Below are 19,911 nucleotides of genomic sequence, written 5' to 3'. Positions count from 1 at the left end.
TAAAATTGGATGAAGGTCAGCATGTGAGATTCTGGGGATTTCAGGAAGAGGCCAAGATAGAGTATCCATGGCATTTCATTTCAAACAAAAATAGTATTTTCACATCAATAAATAAAGCTTTCTAATTTTAAATAGTTTTACAGTACGTCTAAACTTTTAAAAACATTAGAACAATGAAGCAGTTAGGACAATTTGCACTTCATGTCCGCCATCTCCAAATGAGCCAAGGGAAAAATACTGCAAATTGAAAACCATAATATCAAAAGAATGAGCAAAACCCCCATTACAACAGATGACCGACTGAGAAAACTATCCATTTATTTAGAAAAAGATTACACTGGTAGAATACAGCAGATAAAAAATTCAAATGCAATCTTGAAAATTTATGACGAAACATAGGTATTCATGGAAATAGAAATCTCCTATAGTTGTACAATTTAAACCTAATTTAATCTTTTAAAGGACAACTCTTGCAATTCATTTTCTTCAATGGCAATTCATGGAATAAACACAAGATGCTGCACAGGATAGTTTTAATCAGTAAATTAAACAATGGCTGATTTTAATTACACACAATCACTATACTAGTGTATACATAATATACAAATATCTTCATTGCCATAAAGGTGAAGACAAAAGGTTGTAGACAGTCTGTAGCAGACGCCAGTCCATTCTCAAAGTGACTACAAAATATACTCTGTGGTTTTGCTGTGTACAGCACATTGTGCTTATATTAAAGAGCAAACCACTTGCTAGTATTATACTGAAAATGACATGCATACAGACAAAACATCAAGTTAAAAGACAACACAACTCAACTTTTAAACGATGGCCAACAGAAATGGAGTGAAAGGAATTCAACAAAATATTTTAATAGGCTTCGGTTAGGTCCTCTGTCGTGATTTGCCATCCTTACAAATGAAGTCCAAGTATCCAAAATTCAGTAGCACAAATAAATCCATGGCAGCAGCTTGTAATCCAATGGGGATAAGGTGGGTGAGGGACGGGGAACCTGTAATAGGATAAAGAAACATAACTTGGAAGATTAAAAAGCATCACAAGTGCATGCTCCTGGACGATTTTACAATTTTGGATTGGAATTCAAAAAGTACCAGTATATCAACATTACAAACTGGGGGTTCATATTCATTTTGCCACATCGTGAGTTGCCAGTGTCAAGTGAATCTTCAGAGAAAGGCCAAAGCTGAGGTAAAGTTCTTCCTCAAAGGGGCAAAAGGAAAATTGAAGAGGCAGTAATCCTGATCTGCAATTACAGATGAGGCTATAACAAGCTTTTAACATGCAATTAATTTTACTCAATGAATTTTAGTATATGATGAAATCCATTTGTAGCCTTCAAGAAAAGGCTACCAACTTTCATCACAACACCACCAAATGTGGCCCACACTCATTTCCAATGCTTGTCACAGAGTCATGATGACCAGATATCCCAACCTAATCTAGTCACACCTGCCAGCATCCAGCCCATATCCCTCCAAACCCCTCGTGTTCCTATACCCCTCCAAATGCCTTCTAAAGGTCACGATTGTACCAGCCTCCACCACTTCCTCTGGTAGCTCATTCCATACAAGTAGCACTTTCTGTGTGCAAAGGTTGCCCTTAGGTTTCTTTTATATCTTTCCCCTCTTACCCTAAACCTATGCCCTCTAGTTCTGGACTCCTCTACTCCAGGGAAAAGACTTTGTCTATTTATCCTATGATGCCCCTCATGATTTTGTAAACCTCTGTAAGGTCACCCCTCAGTCTCCGACACTCCAGGGAAAACAGCCCTGGCCTATTCCACCTCCCCCTATAGCTCAAATCCTCCAAGCCTGGCAACATCCTTGTAAATCTTTACTGAACGCTTTCAAGTTTCACAACATCCTTCCGATAGGAAGGAGACTAGAACGGCATGCAATATTCCAACAGTGGCCTAACCAATGTCCTGTACAGCACAACATGACCTCCCAACTCCTGTACTCAATACTCTGACCAATATAGAAAAGCATAACAAACACCTCCTTCATTATCCTATCTACCTGCGACTCCACTTTCAAGGAGCTGTTAATCTGCACTCCAAGCTCTCTTTGTTCAACAATACTCCCGAGGACCTTACTATTAAGCGTATAAGTCCTGCTAAAATTTGCTTTCCCAAAATGCAGCCCCTCACATTTATCGAAATTAAATTCCATCTTGCCACTTCTCAGCGCACAGGCCTATCTGATCAAGATCCAGTTGTAATCTGAGATAACCTTCTTCGCTGTCCACTTCACCTCCAATTTTGGTGTCATCTGCAAACTTACTAACTGGACCTCTTATGCTCACATCCAAATGATGAAAAGTAGTGGACTCACCACCGATTCTTGTTGCACTCCACTGGTCACAGCCCTCCACCGCCACCCTCTGTCTTCTACCTTTGAACCAGTTCTGTATCCAAGTTACTAGTTCTCACTGTATTCCGTCAGATCTAACCTTGCTAACCAGTTTCCCATGGGAAACCTTGTCAAATGCCTTACTGAAGTTCATACAGATCACGTCTACCGCTCTGCCCTCATCAATCCTCTGTTACTTCAGAAAACTCAATCAAGTTTGTGAGACATGATTTCCCATGCACAAAGCCATGTTGACTATCCTTAATCAGTCTTTGCCTTTCCAAATGCATGTAGTTCCTGTCCCTCAGGATTCTCTCCAACACCTTGCCCACCACCGACGTTAGGCTTACTGGTCTATCATTCCCTGGCTTATCCTTACCACCTTTCTTAAACAGTGGCACAACGTTAGCTAACCTCCAGTCTTCCGGCACCTCACGTGTGACTATCAATGATACAAATATTTCAGTAAGAAGCCCAGCAATCACTTCCCTAGCTTCCCACAGAGTTCTAGGGTACACCTGATCAGGTCCTGGGTATTTATCCACTTTTATGCGTTTCAAAACATGTCTTGCGCATAAAAATTTCTTGAAACACAAAACGTATTGAAAATCATAAAAGTGGATAAATCAATGTATTGAAAAGCTTGTATTCCACTTTACATAAAGTTGTACTCTTGTGTGACATCCTGTGAAACTTCACTAGTTCCATGTGTATACCATTTCAAAAATCCTGGCCTCATCTAAAATAGGCTGACTTCTGGAATATTTTCCAATCTTAAACTGAGCTTGCTTCTTTTCTTCCAGTTCTAGTCTGCAACTTTCCCTCAGTTTTGTTTTGCTGACGGAAGAACCTTCAAGCATCCTGCATTCACTCTATGGAAGGTTTTCCAGAAATGGTTGCACTCTATTATGCATCCTATCACCTTCAGAGGTCCAGTCTAGAACTATCTCTGATATCAACAATCTCTAATATTTCTTGCTTGGTCATGACTGTTACCCAAGAAACATCAGGGGATATTTTATGTTAAATCAATTAAGTGAAAGCTGTAGGTGTCCAAAATTCTGAACCCCACTTATTAACCACTAGTGCAACATAAAAACATACAAATAAGGAGCACAAATAGGCCATTCAACCTCCCCTCTGTCATTTGATAAGATCATAGCTGATCTGACTGGAGCCTGAAATCCATGTGCTCACCTATCTCTATAAATCTTTCACAACCTTGCTTCTCCATGCTTGCCTTACATATTCAAAGATTATGCTTTCGCCAGCTTATTCCAAAGACTCATGGTCGCTGGGGGAAAAAAAAATTCTCATCTCCGAGGGATTTAAAGCAATATTAAACAGTGACCACTGATTCTCTATTCTCTCATAATAGGAATCATCCGCTCTACATACATTTCAAATTCCCTCAGCATATCTGATGCTTCAATAAAGTCGTCTTACTCTTCTGAACTCCAGCAGATATCAACCTAGCCTGTTCAACCTATCCACTCCAGCTATCTTACGACTGTTAAATATTGTCTGAACTACTTCCAATGCATTTCCATTCTTCCTTGAACATGGTGACCAATAATGAGTACAGTACTCCAGATCTCATCTCACCAATGTCCTGCCCCTAAGCAATGAGCAGCAGATTCAGAAATGTTCAGCCAAGGTTTACTATACATATGACTGGTAAGATTGAATGTTTTATGCAGAACGATCAGATAGACTAGGCTTGCATCCATTAGAGTTTAACATAGCAAAAGTAACTTGATTGGAATATTTAAAGATCCAGAGAGGCCTTGTCAGGGTGGATGTGGTGAGGATGTTTATTCCTGTGGGTGACTCTCGAACTAGGGTCCACAACTTCAAAGTGTCATTCATTTAAGACAGAGGCAAAAAGTATTTTCCCATAGAGGGTCATGTGGTTTTGGAATGCTATCTTCCTCAAAAGACAGTGGTAGCAGTATACTTGAATGTTTTCAACACAGATTTTTGAGAAGTAAGTTCGTGAAAAGGGGAGACAGGAATGTGAAGGAATCAAATCACCATGTTGCTATTGAATGATGGAGCAGACTCAACTGACTGAATCACCTACTCCTATGCATGTCCCTAAGCAGAGCTCAACTTTTTGGCACCTAGTCATCAACGATGGGAAAAAATTGTGGCTGTAAGGGCTGCTCCTTTTCTGAGATATTTTAGGTGTTGGAGGTCTTTGAATTCCAGGAGCAGCAATTACTTTTTATACATCGTTGCATTGTTGTGGAACCTTGGGGACAAAAGATCAAAACAATGGCACTTCAAAAAGGAGGAAGACAGTTAAAAGGCACTGACTACATGGTCAGAGAAAGAAACCCATATTTCTGTCTGACACAGGAGTCAATCTGCACATTTACTGTCTTTGCTGTTTGAGTTCAAGTATTTCTGGACATCGGATTCATCTAGGAAAAATTAACGAACAGTTAATTTCACAGCTGATCTTGAAGGAACCTGTGTGGGAGAGCTCACAGTATAGGAAGAGATAAGTGCATAGTTTTTAAGTGAAAACTTGCTATTAATCTACAATAATGAGTACCGTGGGTAGGGGGTGTGATAAATGGCATTATAGGAAGGGAGAAAAGCCATAGATACAGTCAGGTAGATGTGTTAACTCCAAGAAAGGTAGGAAGGTTAGGTAGATAATGTCGGAGTCTCCTGTTGCTATCCCTTTCTGAGACAAGTATGATGATTTGGAAAATGAATGGGGTGATGGACTCTCAGGGGAATATAGCACATACAGCCAAGTTTCTGTTATGGAGAGTGGCTCTAATGTAATGAAGGGTACACCGGATTCCAAGAAATCGATTGTGACAGGAGTCGCTCTAGTTAGAGGCAGCCAGTGCTGAAAAATCAGAATGGGCCAGGATTAAGGGTTTCTTGGAGAGGGTGCAGAATGTTCTAAAGCAGAGAGGGACCAGCAAGAGATCATTGTACACATTGGAACCAATGACATAAGAAGGGAAAAGGAAGTGATTCTGAAGAGACAATATAGAAAGTTAGGCAGGAATTTAAAAAGGTCTTCAAGGGTAGTAATATCTGGATTACTCTTGGCGCTATGAGCTAGTGAGGGTAGGAATAGGACGATAGAGCAGATGAATGTGTGGCTGAGGAGCTGGTGCAGAGGAGAACGGTTCACATTTTTGGATCATTGGAATCTCTTCTGGGATAGAAGTGACCTGTACAAGAAGGATGGATTGGACCTGAATTATTGGAAGGGGAGTAATATACCAGCAGGGAGATTTGCTCAAACTGCTCTGGATTTAAACTAGTAAGTGGGGGTGGTGGGGGGGGAAAGTGATGGGCTAAAGAAAACTAGGGAGGAAAGAGATCAACCTGACACTGATTTGTTGGGAAAAGGAGCAATACAAACAGTCAGGGCAGGCAGGAACAAAGCAGGGAACAAGGTAGGACTGATAAATTGAACTGCATTTATTTCAATGCAAAAGGCCCAACAGGGAAGGCAGATGAACTCAAGGCATGGTTAGGAACATGGGACTGGGATATCGTAGCAATTACAGAAAAATGGCTCAGGGATTGTCAGAACTGGCAGCTTAATGGCCCAGGATACAAATGCTATAGGAAGGATGGAAAGAGGGGCGACAGAGGAGGGGGAATAGCATTTTTGATAAGGGATAGCATTACAGCTGTACTTAGGGAGGATATTCCTGGGAATGCATCCAGGGAAGTTATTTGGGTGGAACTGAGAAATAGGATGATCATCTTATTGGGATTGTATTATAGAGCCCCTAATAGTCAGCGGCAAATTGAGACACAAATTTGTAAGGAGATCTCAGTTACCTGTACGAATAATAGGGTGGTTGTGGTAGATTTTAACTTTCCAAACATTGACCGGGACTGCCAGTGTTAAGGGTTTAGATGGAAAGGAGTTTGTTAAGTGCGTGCATGAAAAGTTTCAAGTATGTAGATATACCTATGAGAAAAGGTGCAAAACTTGACCTACTCTTGGGAAATAAGGCAGGGCAGGTGACTGAGGTGTCAGTAGGGGAGCACTTTGGGCCCAGCGACTATAATTCTGTTAGTGTTAACAGAGTGATGAAAAAGAATAAACCAGGTCTAAAAGTTCATGTTCTAAATTGGAGGAAGGCCAATTTTTACGGTATTAGGCAAGAACTTTCAAAAGTTTATTGGGGGCAGATGTTCGCAGGCAAAGGGACTGTTGGAAAATAGAAAGCCTTCAAAAATGAGATAACCGAGGGTACAGAGACAGTGTACTCCTGTTGGGGTGAAAGGCAAGGCTGGTAGGTGTAGGGAATGCTGGATGACTAGAGTTTTGGTTAAGAAAAAGAAGGAAACATATGTCAGGTATAGACAACAGACATACAGTGAATCCGTCCATAGAAGAGTATAACGACAGTAGGAGTATACTTAAGAGGGAAATCAGGAGGGCAAAATGGGAAATGAGATAGCTTTGGCAAATAGGATTAAGGAGAATCCCAAGGACAAAAGGGTAACTAGGGAAAGAATAGGGCCCCTCAAAGATCAGCAAGGCAGCCTATTATGGAACCACAGGAGATGAGGAGATACTAAATGAGTATTTTGCATTAGTGTTTACTGTTGAGAAGGACATGGAAGATATAGAACGTAGGGAAGTAGATGGTGACATCCTGAAAAATGTCCATACTACAGAGGTGGTGATGCTGAATATCTTAGAGTGCATATAAGTGGATAAATCCCCAGGACCTGATCAGGTGTACCCTAGAACTCTGTAGGAAGTTAGGAAAGTGATTCCTGGGCTCCTTGCTGAGATATATGTATCACTGATAGTCACAGCTGAGGGTCCAGAAGATTGGAGGTTGATTAAGAAAAGGTGGTGAGGAAAAACCAGGAAACAATACACCAATGAGCCTGACATTAGTGGTGCACAGGTTACAGGGAATCCTGAGGCTCAGGATTTATATGGATTTGGAAAGGTAAGGACTGATTAGGGATAGTCAATATGGCTTTGTGCATGGGAAATCATGTCTCATGCACTTGATTGAGTTTTTTTTGAAGTAACAAGGGCAGAGCGGTGGACGTGATCTATATGAACTTCAGCAAGGTATTCAACAAGGTTCTTTATGGTAGACTGGTTAGCAAGGTTAGACCTCATGGAATACAGGGAGAACTAGCCACTTGGATACGGAACTGGCTCAAAGGTAGAAGACAGAGCGTGGTGGTTGAGGGTTGCTTTACAGACTGGAGACCTGTGACTAGTGGTGTGCCACAAGGATCGGTGCTGGATCCATGCTTTTCATCATTTATATAAATGATTTGGCTGTGAATATAGGAGGTGTAGTTCGTATGTTTGCAGAAGACACCAAAATTGGAAGTGTAGTGGACAGTGAAGAAGGTTACCTCCAAGTACAACGGGATCTTGATTAGATGGACCAATGGACTGAGGATTGGCAGATGGAGTTTAACTTAGATAAAAGTGAGATGCTGCATTTTGGAAAGTCAAATCAGAGCAGGACTTATATACTTAATGGTAAGGTCCTGGCCAGTGTTGCTGAACAAAGAGACCTTGGAGTGCAGGTTCATAATTCCTTGAAAGTGGAGTCGTAGGTAGATAGGACAGTGAAGAAGCCATTTGGTATGCTTTCCTTTATTGGACAGGGTATTGAGTACAGGAGTTGGGAGGTCATGTTACGGCTGTACAGGACATTGGTTAGGCCAATTTTGGAATATTGCATGCAATTCTGGTCTCTTTCCTATCAAAAGAATGTTGTGAAACTTGAAAGGGTTCAGATAACATTGACAAAAATGTTGCCAGGGTTGACGGGTTTGAGCTATAGGGTGAGGCTGAGTAGGTAGGAGTTGTTTTCCCTGCAATATTAGAGGCTGAGGGGTGACCTTACGGAGGTTTATAAAATCACAAAGGGCATGGATAGGGTAAATCGAAAAGGTCTTTTTCTTAGAGTGGGGGAGTCCAAAACTAGAGGGTACAGGTTTAGGGTGAGAGGGGAAAGCTTTAAAAAGGGATCTAAGGGTGAACCTTTTCACACAGAGGGTGGTGCGTGTACAGAATGAGCTGCCAGAGGAAGTGGTGAAGTTGGTACATTTACAATATTTAAAAGGCATCTAGAAGGGTATATGAATAGGAAGGATTTCGAGGGACATGGGCTAAGTGCTGGTAAATGGGTCTAGATAAGGCATGGTCGAGTTGGACGGAAGCTTCCGTTTCTGTGTTGTACATCTCTATGACTCTAATCCTTGTGAACATTTTGCTATCTACCTGCCTAAAGACTGTTCCACCAAACCTCAACTGTTCGTCAAGCCACCCATTGAAGCCAACTTATAGAAATTCATCTATCCACAACAAAATATTCTGCACCCATTCAGTGATGTCATTTATCCTGGCATCAGAAGGGAGGCGACATTGTTTGCCAAACTGTTCAACAGTACAAAAAAGCCTGAGAGTCCCCCATGACTATTACATTTCTACACATTTACTGTGATGCAATATTTTCTTCATTGTGGTAAGGCAGAGCTCTGCATCTTCATCAAAATTCGAAACTGAAAATCAGTTTGAAAATGCTACTTCCAGTCACACTGGCTGCCTCTTCCAGTTAGCCACCAATTTACTGTTGCCCTGGGCTCTACTATTGTAGGTTTGGTTGTTGGAAAATTCACCACAGGAAATTCACAGCATAGCATTGTTCCTCAAAGTTTCCAGTTAGTTATGACCAGAAACCTTGAGCTCAGGTTTGAGAAACTGAAGCACACATGGCTATATATTTTGCCTCTTACTGTGCAAAGTTCCAGTGAATACAAACAGAGTTCGACCAATCTTAGAACAAAGAACAAAGGACAAAGGAAATTACAGAACAGGAACAGGCACTTTGGCCCTCCAAGCCTGCACCAATCCAGATCCTCTATCTAAACCTGTTGCCTGTTTTCTAAGGATCTGAGTCCCTCTGCTCCCTATCCATTCATGTATTTGTCTCGATACATCTTAAATGACGCTATCATGCCCAGCTCTGTTGGCAATGCATTCCAGGCACCCACCATCCTCTGTGTAAAGAACTTTCCACACATATCTCCCTTAAACATTTCCCCTTTCATCTTCAACTCATGAACCCTAGTATTTGAGTCCCCCACTCTGGGGAAAAAGCTTCTCGCTATCCACTTATCTATACCTCTCATGATTTTGTAGACCTCAAATCAGGTTCTCCCCCTCCCCCCTCCCAACCTCAGTCTTTCTAATGAAAATAATCCTAATCTACTTAACCCCTCTTCCCTAGCCAGCGCCCGCCATACCAGGCAACATCGTGGTGAACCTCCTGTGCACCCTCTCCAAAGCATCCACATCCTTTTGGAAATGTGACAACCAGAACTGTATGCAGTATTCCAAATGTTGTTGAACCAAAGCCTTATATAACTGTAGCATGACTGCCAACTTTTGTACTCAATATGCCATCCAATGAAGGAAAGCATGCCGTATGCCTTCTTGACCACTCTATCGACCGGTGTTGCCACCTTCATGGTACAATGTCCTGAACACCAAGATCTCTCCATACATCAATTTTCCCCAGGGCTTTTCCATTTACCGTATAGTTCGCTCTTGAACGAGATCTTCCAAAATGCATCATCTTGCAATTGCCCGGATTCAACACCATCTGCCATTTTTCTGCCAAACTCTCCAATCTACTCAAGGGTGGCACAGTGGCACAGTGGTTAGCACTGCTGCCTCACAGCGCCAGAGACCCAGGTTCAATTCCCGCCTCAGGTGACTCTGTGTGGAGTTTGCACATTCTCCCCGTGTCTGTGTGGGTTTCCTCTGGTTTCCTCCCACAATCCAAAAATGTGCAGGTTAGATGAATTGACCATGCTAAACTGCCCGTGGTGTTAGGTGAAGGGGAATGGATCTGGGTGGGTTGCGCTTCGGTGGGTCAACGTGGACTTGTTGGGCCGAAGGGCCTGTTTCCACACTGTAAGTAATCTAATCTATCTATATTCTGCTGCATTCTCTGACAGCTCCCTTCACTATCTACTACTCCATCAACCCTAGTGTCATCTGCAAACTCGCTAATCAGACCACCCACACCTTCCTTAAGATTATTTATGTGTATCACAAACAGTGGTCCCAATACGGATCCCTGTGGAACACCACTGGTCACAGTTCTCCATTTTTAGAAATTCCCTTCTGCTACTACTCTCAGTCTCCTGCTGTCCAGCCTGTTCTCTATCCATCTAGCTAAAACATCCTGGAGCCCATGTGACTTCACTTTCTCCCTCAGCCTACCATGGGGAACCTTATCAAATGCCTTACTGATGTCCATGTATATGACATCTACAGCCCTTCCCTCAATCAACTTTGTCACTTCCTCAAATAATTCTATCAATTTAGGAATACATAACCTGCTGTCCAGAAAACCATGCTACTTATTGCTGATAAGTCAATTTTCTTCCAAATTTAAATAGATCCTATCCCTCAGTATCTTCTCCAGCAGCTTCCCTACCACTGATGTCAGGTTCACCAGTCTAAAATTACCTGGATCATCCCTGCTACCCTTCTTAAATAAGGGGACAACATTAGCAATTCTCCAGTTCTCTGGAATCTCATCCATGTTCAAGGACGTTGCAAAGGTATCTGTTAAAGCTCCAGCAATTTCCTCTCTCGCTTCCCTCAGTAACCTGGAATAGATCCCATCTGAACCAGGGGACCTGTCCACCTTAATGCCTTCTAGAATACCCCATACTTCCTCCCTCCCTATGCTGACTTGACAGAGTAATCAAACATCCATCCCAATCTCAACATCCGTCATGTCCCTCTCCTCGGTGAATACCGACACAAAGTGCTCATTAAGAATCTCACCCATTTTCTGACTCCACTCATAACTTCCCCCCTTTGTCACTGAGTGGACCAACCCTTTCTCTAGTTATCCTCTTGCTCCTCATATACAAATAAAAGGCTTTGGGATTTTCCTTAATCCTGTTTGCTAAAGATATTTCATAATCTCTTTAAGCCCTCTTAATTCCTCGTTTCAGAATGATCCTACTTTCCTAATATTCTTCCAAAGCTTCGGCTGTTTTCAGTTGCTTAGACCTTATGTATGCTTCCCTTCCCCTCTTAGCTAGTCTCACAATTTCGCCTGCGATCCATGGTCCCCTAATCTTGTTATTTCTATCCCTCATTTTCACAAGGACATGTCTGTCCTGCACTCCAATCAACATCTCTTTAAAAGCATCCCACATATCAAATGTGGATTAACTCAAACAGCTGCTCCTAATATCCCAACATTCCCCAGCTGCTGCTGAATTTTGCTATAGTTGGCCTCCCCTCAAGTAACCACTTGGACCAGTCTCATCTTTGTCCGGGAATACTCTAACACTTACGGAATTGTGATCACTATTCCCAAATCTTTCTTAAAAGACAAGCTATCTTTTCCATGTATTAGTTAAGTAAACTTGTGCAAATTGCTTTAATAAGGAGGCCAAATCTGAACAAGGTACTTCACAGCATGATCTCACCAAGGCACATGAAGCATTCCAGAATTCCCACATAACACAGGAACTGCTGGCAACAGGTTCTACGATATCTCACTGTTTTACTCAAACTTACATTTATTTTCAGTTTTGCCTCATTTCCAATTATTGTTAAATTACTGATTTGCTTAACAAATACAAACTGGATCCCTTTATCATTGGAAAGTGCACCCTAAGAACATCAATTTCAATTGATCTCCTTTTATCTCAGAATTGTGATTATATATTTACTGTTGCTCCCTTACTTTAAAATACTTAGCACCTCCTTTGCTATGTGCCTTACATTGCCCAATTCACTAAATTCCTGTCACTCTGTTAAGCAAATTGATCGAACAGCCTTCAAGTTGAGTACACATCACGAGGAAAGAAACAGGGAAATAACAAAGCAAACTCCAAATGAACTAGATTCCAAGGTAAGTACTGAAACAAGAACTGATACGTTACATTAAACTGATTTCAGTCTTAAATTGAATCACAAACTTACCATGAGTTGTGTCATTCTTTATTATCTATGCTTTTCTGATGATTTATGAGTATGATCGTTAAGAAAAATCACAATTATACATCCCTTATGTTGTGAATTTTAAGGCAGAATTTTATTCACTAACAGAAGTTGTTTTAGGGGCCTAAATTGGTCAAACCAGACTGAGAACATCAACGTTCAGAGAGTGGTGCTGGAAAAGCACAGCAGGTCAGGCAGCATCCGAGGAGCAGGAAAATCGATGTTTTGGGCAAAAGCTCTTCATCAGGATGAAGGGGTTTTGACAGAAATGTCGATTCGCCTGCTCCTCAGATGCTGCCTGACACGTGGTGCTTTTCCAGCACCACATTCTTGATTCTAATCTCCAGCAGTCCTCACTTTCGCCGAGAACATCAATGATTTATTCAGCTACTTGACAGTTCAAATCTGGACATAACTAAAACAGCATAAATTTTAATCAACGTAGAAACTTCAATAAATCTATTTTTTATTAGGAGTCAATTTATTTCAATTGTCAAGGCGTCAATAAAAGGATATTGTTTTTTGTCTTCTTTCAAACCTCCACTCTCACGCTTCTCTTTTTTGTCTCCTTTATCATGTCTAGATTCCTGTAAAATATGATAAGGCAAAGTGTTACAAACTTTAAATGTGTTGTACAGATCTAGGTCACATTAACTGCATTGCCTATGGGAGAAACAAAAAATATTATGACCGACAAAAACATGCTGTACACACAAACACGTCCAACAATATCATCTGGGCATTTTCTTTTGCTAGCTCATTTCTTTCAAGTCTTGCTCATCTACTGAAACATTGCTTTTCTGTCTAATTATCAAAGTTACTCATCTTCAAGATACTATTCTGCTTTATCCTTATTATTCAGTACAGCCATAAGATTTCACAATAGTGACAGCTCTGTTTCCTCCATGTCAGCGCTTCCTTTATGCTGAATGTAATGTAAGAACCCACTTTCCTTATGCTTCCTCCCTCTAGGTAAATTATAATGACCTGCAAATACAAGAAGCAATGCCCAGAAAATTAGTTAACTTGCCAATATAGCAGCAGAATAAAGTTGTCCTTTCAGTATGAAGCAATACCTCACGTCAACATCCAGACTTGGCAAGTGGCTCTAGAGTAGAATCATAGAGATATACAGCACAGAAACAGACCCTTTGATCCAATTCATCCATGCTGACCTGATATCCTAAATAAATCTAATCCGATTTGCCAGCATTTGATCCATGTTCCTCTAAGTCCTTACTATTCATATACCCGCTCAGATGCCTTTTCAATGTTGCAATTGTACCAGCCACCACCACTTCCTCTGCTAGCTCATTCCATACATGCATCACCCTCTGCGTGAAAAAGTTGCCCCTTAGGTCCCTTTTAAATCTTTCCCTTCTCACCTTAAACCTATACCCTCTAGTCTTGGACTCCCTCACCCCAGGGAAAAGACCTTGTCTATCTGTCCTATCCATGTCCCTCATAATTTTATAAACATCTATAAGGTCACCCCTCAGCCTCCGATGCACCAGGGAAAATAGCCCCAATCTATTCAGCCTCTCCTAATAGCTCAAACCCTGCAAATCTGCCAACATCCTTGTAAAAATATTAAGAATGACAGATAACTCATTTGCGAAGGTGCAATAAGCTGGAACACTGAGTAGGATTTGATAAACTGGAGCTAAAGTTAATGCTCAGTAGGGCAGATAAAACAGATCTGGAAAATACAATGAGACAAGGGAGACAAAAGAGGATCATGCCCACTACTCAAACTGGGTTTCAGTTTAATTTCCTTTCCAATATTTATTTTACTCATAATAAAGCAGTGAACCAATCAACTGAACAGATAAATTCATTAAGAAATTTATGTTGGTAGATTTCATAAGTTGAACTTGTATGACCACTTTCATCAGATATAACCTTAGCTTACGTATTATGCATGCAACATAAACCACAGTTGAAGAGGTGGCCATGACTGTGAGTAATTTAATGAAATACCAGTTATTTTTGGGTTAACAATCACGCAACACCAGATTGTAGTCCAACAGGTTTCGAAGTGCTGCTCCTTTATCACCTAATGAAGGAGCAGCGGCTCCGAAAGCTAGTGCTTCCAGTTAAACTTGAGACTATAACCTGGGGTTGTGTGATTTTTAACTTTGTACACCCCAGTCCAACATTGGGATCTGCAGATCAGTTTTTCTTTTGGATATTGGAGGATCTATCATTTGTTCTTAGCATTTTCTGCTTTTACTTTATTTCTGAGAATTGGAGCTATATCAAATTTCACCTCTGGAGAAGAGAAGCAATCCCTCAGAAAAGTTGGCAATTCTGCCAATGCTTCAGGCCAATCATGTGCAAGTGACAATAAAGTTAAGTACAATATGCATTTTAACATATTAAAATTTCTTAATTTTGCAGATGCTTGCTAAAACACATACTTTTTAGCAAAGTGTTCACTGTGCAATAAAATTACACATAGTAAGTTCATTTTGACAAAATATATATTTTGACATTAACACTGGATCAGAAATGATCGGCTACTTTGAAAAGATTTTGTAGAGTTCTTAGGCATACATTAAGTTGCATACTTAATTCTATCCTATTATCAAGGATGCATATTCATATTTACAAGACTATACCTTCTTGCTTGTTGTTGAACTCTTTTCTAGTTTTTCTAGTTTGATGGAATCATTTTTATCCCTGTCTTTACCAGAGCTAGATTTTGAACTCTTATTTTTCTCCTTTTCAGTTGAACGTGGGGAATCTGCAGGACTTGCACTTTTACTCCTTTTTCCAGAGCCACCTGTTAAGTAAACATTGAATCCTCATTTCTCTGGTAGTTAACTACAAACTTTTACAAAAAAAGGTAGTCTAATGTTAGACTTGCTTCAATTGTAACATTCTTGCCTTAAGAATCACAAGGTTCCGGGTTCAAATCCCATTCAAGACATGAACACACAACATAGGACAACATTTCTATATGATACAGATGGACCATTGCACTGTTGGAGATGTTAATAAACTGATTAATTTTCTCCCGCAGGTGCACATTATAGTTCTCAAGTAATTGTTTTTGTTTCTGTTTCAAAACAGTTCTTTTTCAGAAACTGCTGAAACAATTCAGCAGACTTGGCAGCATCTCTGGTGAGAAAGCACGTTTTGAGTCCAGTGACTTCTTCAGAACTGTGTTTCTGTTTTTTTGTTTCTGATTTCCAGTATCTGCAGTTCTTTTGATTCTTTGTTCAGAGCTGTTTTGGGTTCGCTGAATATCTCAAACACCATCATAAAACAATATCTGCTCATATATTCCATGCTGTCACATTTCCTTGCCTTACAACAGTAACGGCATTTACCAGTTTAATCTACTGATTTAGCACTTTCATTTCAATGTATTTCTTACGATTGCTGGCATAGCTGAGGAACAGCAATATATATCAGTTATCACATTTGAGAAGAATGTGTATCATAAATCATAACCATACATGTGCGCAATTCACCTTCCATTTCTCTGAATGCTAATTTTGAAACAAAAGTCGGCAAGGTCTACTGGACAAACGTTTTAAGACATTTTTTAAAACATGTCCATTGCATTTTGTTTAAAAGGGAAACTGCTGTTCAGATTAAAACAAAATATGGATTATAAGAAACAATTTGGGCACAAATTGCTGAATGCTTGCGAGTAGGTATTTTATTCAAGCAATTACATTATCTGCAAGAAATTTAATCTGTCTAATCTCTGTACATAATTCACATTCACACAAAGCTAAATCACTTTGGAAGTGATTCTGAAAGATAAGATTTATATGCATTTGGACAGGCAAGGAATGACGAGGGATAGCATAGTTTTGTGCAAGGAAAATCATATTTTGCAAACTCGATTGAATTTTTGAGGAGGTAACCACAAAGATTGATGAGGGCAGAGATATGAGTGCTATCCTTTCTCCTCACAGGTACAGACCAAAAATTTACCCAATTAGTCAGCCAGAATCAATACTGCATAAACAGAGTTATAAACCACAACTTAACCAATAATTCACTCGCTAGCTCTGCTTTCTCTGATCTACACAGAGTTCGCCCAAACCTTGCAGCAACCAAATTTCAAAACATTTAGAAATTCATTCCTGGACTTGACCCACTATACAGTTCTTCATTCTTCTTTGCACCCTTTAACAATACTATACTGGATGTGAATCAAATTCTCTTTTATCATTCATCATAAATATCTAATGGACAAGTTCCTGTGAATTAAGATGTCTTTGAATCTACCCTAAAAAGCCTCCAAAAGTTCTATTCATTGAATAAACTGAGAATGTGACACTTGCTGTTTTGCACATATGTAGAAGATAAACATGGTCAAGAGCAAGGATCAATAATAATCAGATAGATTACAAAGGCTACATAAGTTTAATGTAAACTCACTATTCATATTGTTGTTACCACCTATTCACTGTGGGAGTTGATGGGAATGAATGAAGCATCAATGTCATTATTCTAGGATGTTCAACCTGTTTTTCAGTTCAGAACTTTACATCATGAAATAAATCCTCCCAGCCATTTGTTTAATGACATCTTAGTACTCGATATTCCAACTCACTTTACATTGCTCAAAGATTCATTTTGGTTAGGGCAAATCCAAATTTTAATGGACGAATCTTTTAAAAAGGAATCTTGACCAACAAGATTTCTCTTAACTCTCACAGGGAGCTGGTTCAAGCTATCAACAGTAACTCCCTCCCATCCAATCCATTTAAACACCTTCAGAAAAATTACTAGACCATGCCTTCAATCAATTCTTCTTATTCTCCTGGTTAAGTAGTTCTTATTTTTATTTCATTGTTCTGTACTCTGGTCATGTTTAACATTCAAATAATCGTTTGATGTACTCCACTGTTGCAGCATTCAGACAGCTTGGATTTGTCAAGTTGCGCTCAGAATTTAAATAACAACATATATTAAAGCTAACCTGTCCCATTTTCATCTTTACGCCTTTTTGATTCTTGTATATTCTCTCGATCACTGTTTGAATGATCCTGAAAGAACAAGACGAAATTCAGATTAAGAATAACAAAGGAAATTCATTCCAAGTATTGTTTGCAGGTGTGACGTTATTCAAACAAATCAAATTGATTATCAGTCAAAATAAACACAGAACATGTACAGCTATTCCTAACCCAAGCTTCTTCAAATACCAAGACAAACGTCAGATAAGTTAAAAAGCAGAAATAGAAAGAAAAATACTCAGCACAGTAAGTAACATTTCAACATAATAGCAATATAACTGATTCACCAATTTAGTTTGAACAGACTCACAACTGACAAAATGTGTATCGGTCAGTCTTTCACTTGCTTTATTTTCATGTTTTTATCTCTTACCCTTTTGCGATCTTTTCTTTCTTTGTCTTCTTTCTTTTCTCGCTCTCTTGAGCGATCCCTCAACTTCTCCACCTCTTTCTTCTCCACCTCCCTTTCTTTGCTCTTTGACTGTGTGCCTGTACTATGGTTGGTGTGATGCGGGCTATGGTGCTGTTAAAAATGATGTAACGCATACTTATGATCATAATATTTCAACTCAACTATATGGCATCCATTAACGTCAACGTCCTATAATGACAATCTAAATGCAGAACACATTTGCCTGTTAGTTGGCTTTTAATTAAAAACATACATCTGTAGACAAGAGCAATTCCATTCAGGACGATATTGAAAAACTTTTATAAAAATGAAGACTGATCAGAAGTGGTTAAAAACCACTTTTGTGATTGAAGATTACTGTAAAATAGATTTAGTAAGAATACCGAAATTGCATTTAATTGGTGATAATTGGCAAGTTAATGTTAAACCAATTTCCAAGTTCCCCACTCACAGAACCAAATCTCTAGATATTCCAAATGATCAATATTAAAACTTATTTTAAACATAAAGCTTTAAATCATATTCCATCAATTCACCATGACTTTTGTCAACAAAATTTTATTAATTTTTATTTGTCCCCATATCCCAAACTCACTCTCAGAGGTGCTACTTTATATGGCAAGTAATTAATTGAAACATCATTTAACAACTATCTCAGGAAATTTCTGATTAACTATCCATAATTGAAGGGAACAGCATAATATTTAACTTCCAGGACCATTGGCATCCACCAAGCCAAAGTGAAGTAGAATTTTTATTATATGGTGCTCCCAGAAATTTTATTTCCTCTGAAGATTCCGTTGGAATCCATTTTTGTGAAAACAATGACCTTGATAAATTCTAAACACGGAAATGCTAAACTCCCTCCCTGCCAGGACTTGTCATATGTTCATGATGTTAATCTATCAATGGAGGCCACAATGCTTGTTTTACATTTTGTTGCACATTTCAAAACACAAAACTATGTATTCTCAATTGTTTAGAAGTAATAAAGTGCAGCACAAATAAAGCCACAATGCTTGAGCAACTGCACACTAATGAAAAACAAACTTTACTCTGTTAGCCTTCTTTCAGAGCTTAGACAATGTTGGTAGGCTACCTGACTATGAAAATCATTGCAGCTAAGTCAGGTCCAATCCTCTCCCCCAAGAGTACTACCTAAGGTTGCCTTTCTTAGCAGGGTCGGGGTGGTGGAGGAATGAACAGTACAGACAGGGAATGGAAACTGAAATCTTACAACCTTCATGGCTTAACACCACAATATCTGATGGCTTTTGAAATTAGATCTGGATGACCATAGGGACTACTTATATAGTCACCGTCTGTCCTATTTGAGCTTTAATCTTTAAATGATTATTTATGAAGTCATAGAGATGTACAGCATGGAAAGAGATCCATCGGTCCAACTCATCCATGCTGAGTTTAATTTGGATAAATGCAAGGGGCTCAATGCAGCCAGCTCAAAGTCAGTCCACAGATTGAGGAAACCTTCTGAATCTTCTGTTTATAACTGCCAACCCCAATCAAGGATCTGAGTCAATGAGCTCCACCTGGCCCTGGTTCCAAACATCACACTCTTTATCTTGGTCTTAAGTAAGGCTGTGCGCTCAAGTAAGAGGCTCGCCTACATGTTCTCCACGTCCACTCTAATTAAACCTTTCAGTATTCTCTAAGTTTCAATCAGACAACCCCTCATCCTTCTGAAGTCCAAGTACAGACACAGAGTCCTCAACAGCCCCTCAAATGACAAGTCTTTCATCCCTGGCATCAATTTTGCAAACGTCCTTTGGACCTCCTCCAAGGCCAGCTAAGCCTGGAGCTTCTCTCAACATTCCAAATGCAGTCTGACCAAAGCCTTAACCTAAGCAGTACATCCGTGGTCTAGTATTCTTGCTCCCTTTATCTCGACTCTATGCCTTCTGCCAATCAACCAACCCTCTAACCATGAAATTACCTTGCCCGAACACCACTGGCTCTTATCTCATCTAGCAGCCTCTTGTGCGTCACCTTGTCAAAAGCCTTCCGGAAATCCAAAGAGATCATGCCCACTAGTTATCCTTTGTCTTGTTAGCTCCTCAAAGAATTCTAAGATTCATCAGGCATAACCTCCACTGAACGAAACTGTGCTGACTC

The 19,911-nt window shown here is 39.8% G+C and overlaps 1 protein-coding gene across 2 annotated transcripts in view; it reads right to left on the bottom strand.

The window, feature by feature from the left end:
- Positions 1-293: 293 nt before the first annotated feature.
- Positions 294-19,911, bottom strand: part of thoc2 (THO complex 2) — a 141,213-nt gene continuing 121,595 nt past the window's right edge. For both annotated transcript variants that reach the window (XM_072595309.1, XM_072595310.1), the window contains 6 exons: positions 17,740-17,889; positions 17,330-17,396; positions 15,006-15,169; positions 12,901-12,971; positions 12,367-12,415; positions 294-1,012 (listed from right to left, as the gene is read on the bottom strand). In XM_072595309.1, the coding sequence (XP_072451410.1) occupies positions 12,388-12,415; positions 12,901-12,971; positions 15,006-15,169; positions 17,330-17,396; positions 17,740-17,889 (480 nt within the window). In that variant the 3' untranslated portion in view covers positions 294-1,012; positions 12,367-12,387. The remainder of the gene's footprint in view (positions 1,013-12,366; positions 12,416-12,900; positions 12,972-15,005; positions 15,170-17,329; positions 17,397-17,739; positions 17,890-19,911) is intronic.

This window comes from Chiloscyllium punctatum, chromosome 25 (assembly GCF_047496795.1).
Source record: "Chiloscyllium punctatum isolate Juve2018m chromosome 25, sChiPun1.3, whole genome shotgun sequence".
Lineage (NCBI taxonomy): Eukaryota > Metazoa > Chordata > Chondrichthyes > Orectolobiformes > Hemiscylliidae > Chiloscyllium > Chiloscyllium punctatum.
The sequence above is the reverse complement of the archived record's forward strand: the minus strand, read 5'-3'. Positions and strand labels throughout refer to the sequence as shown.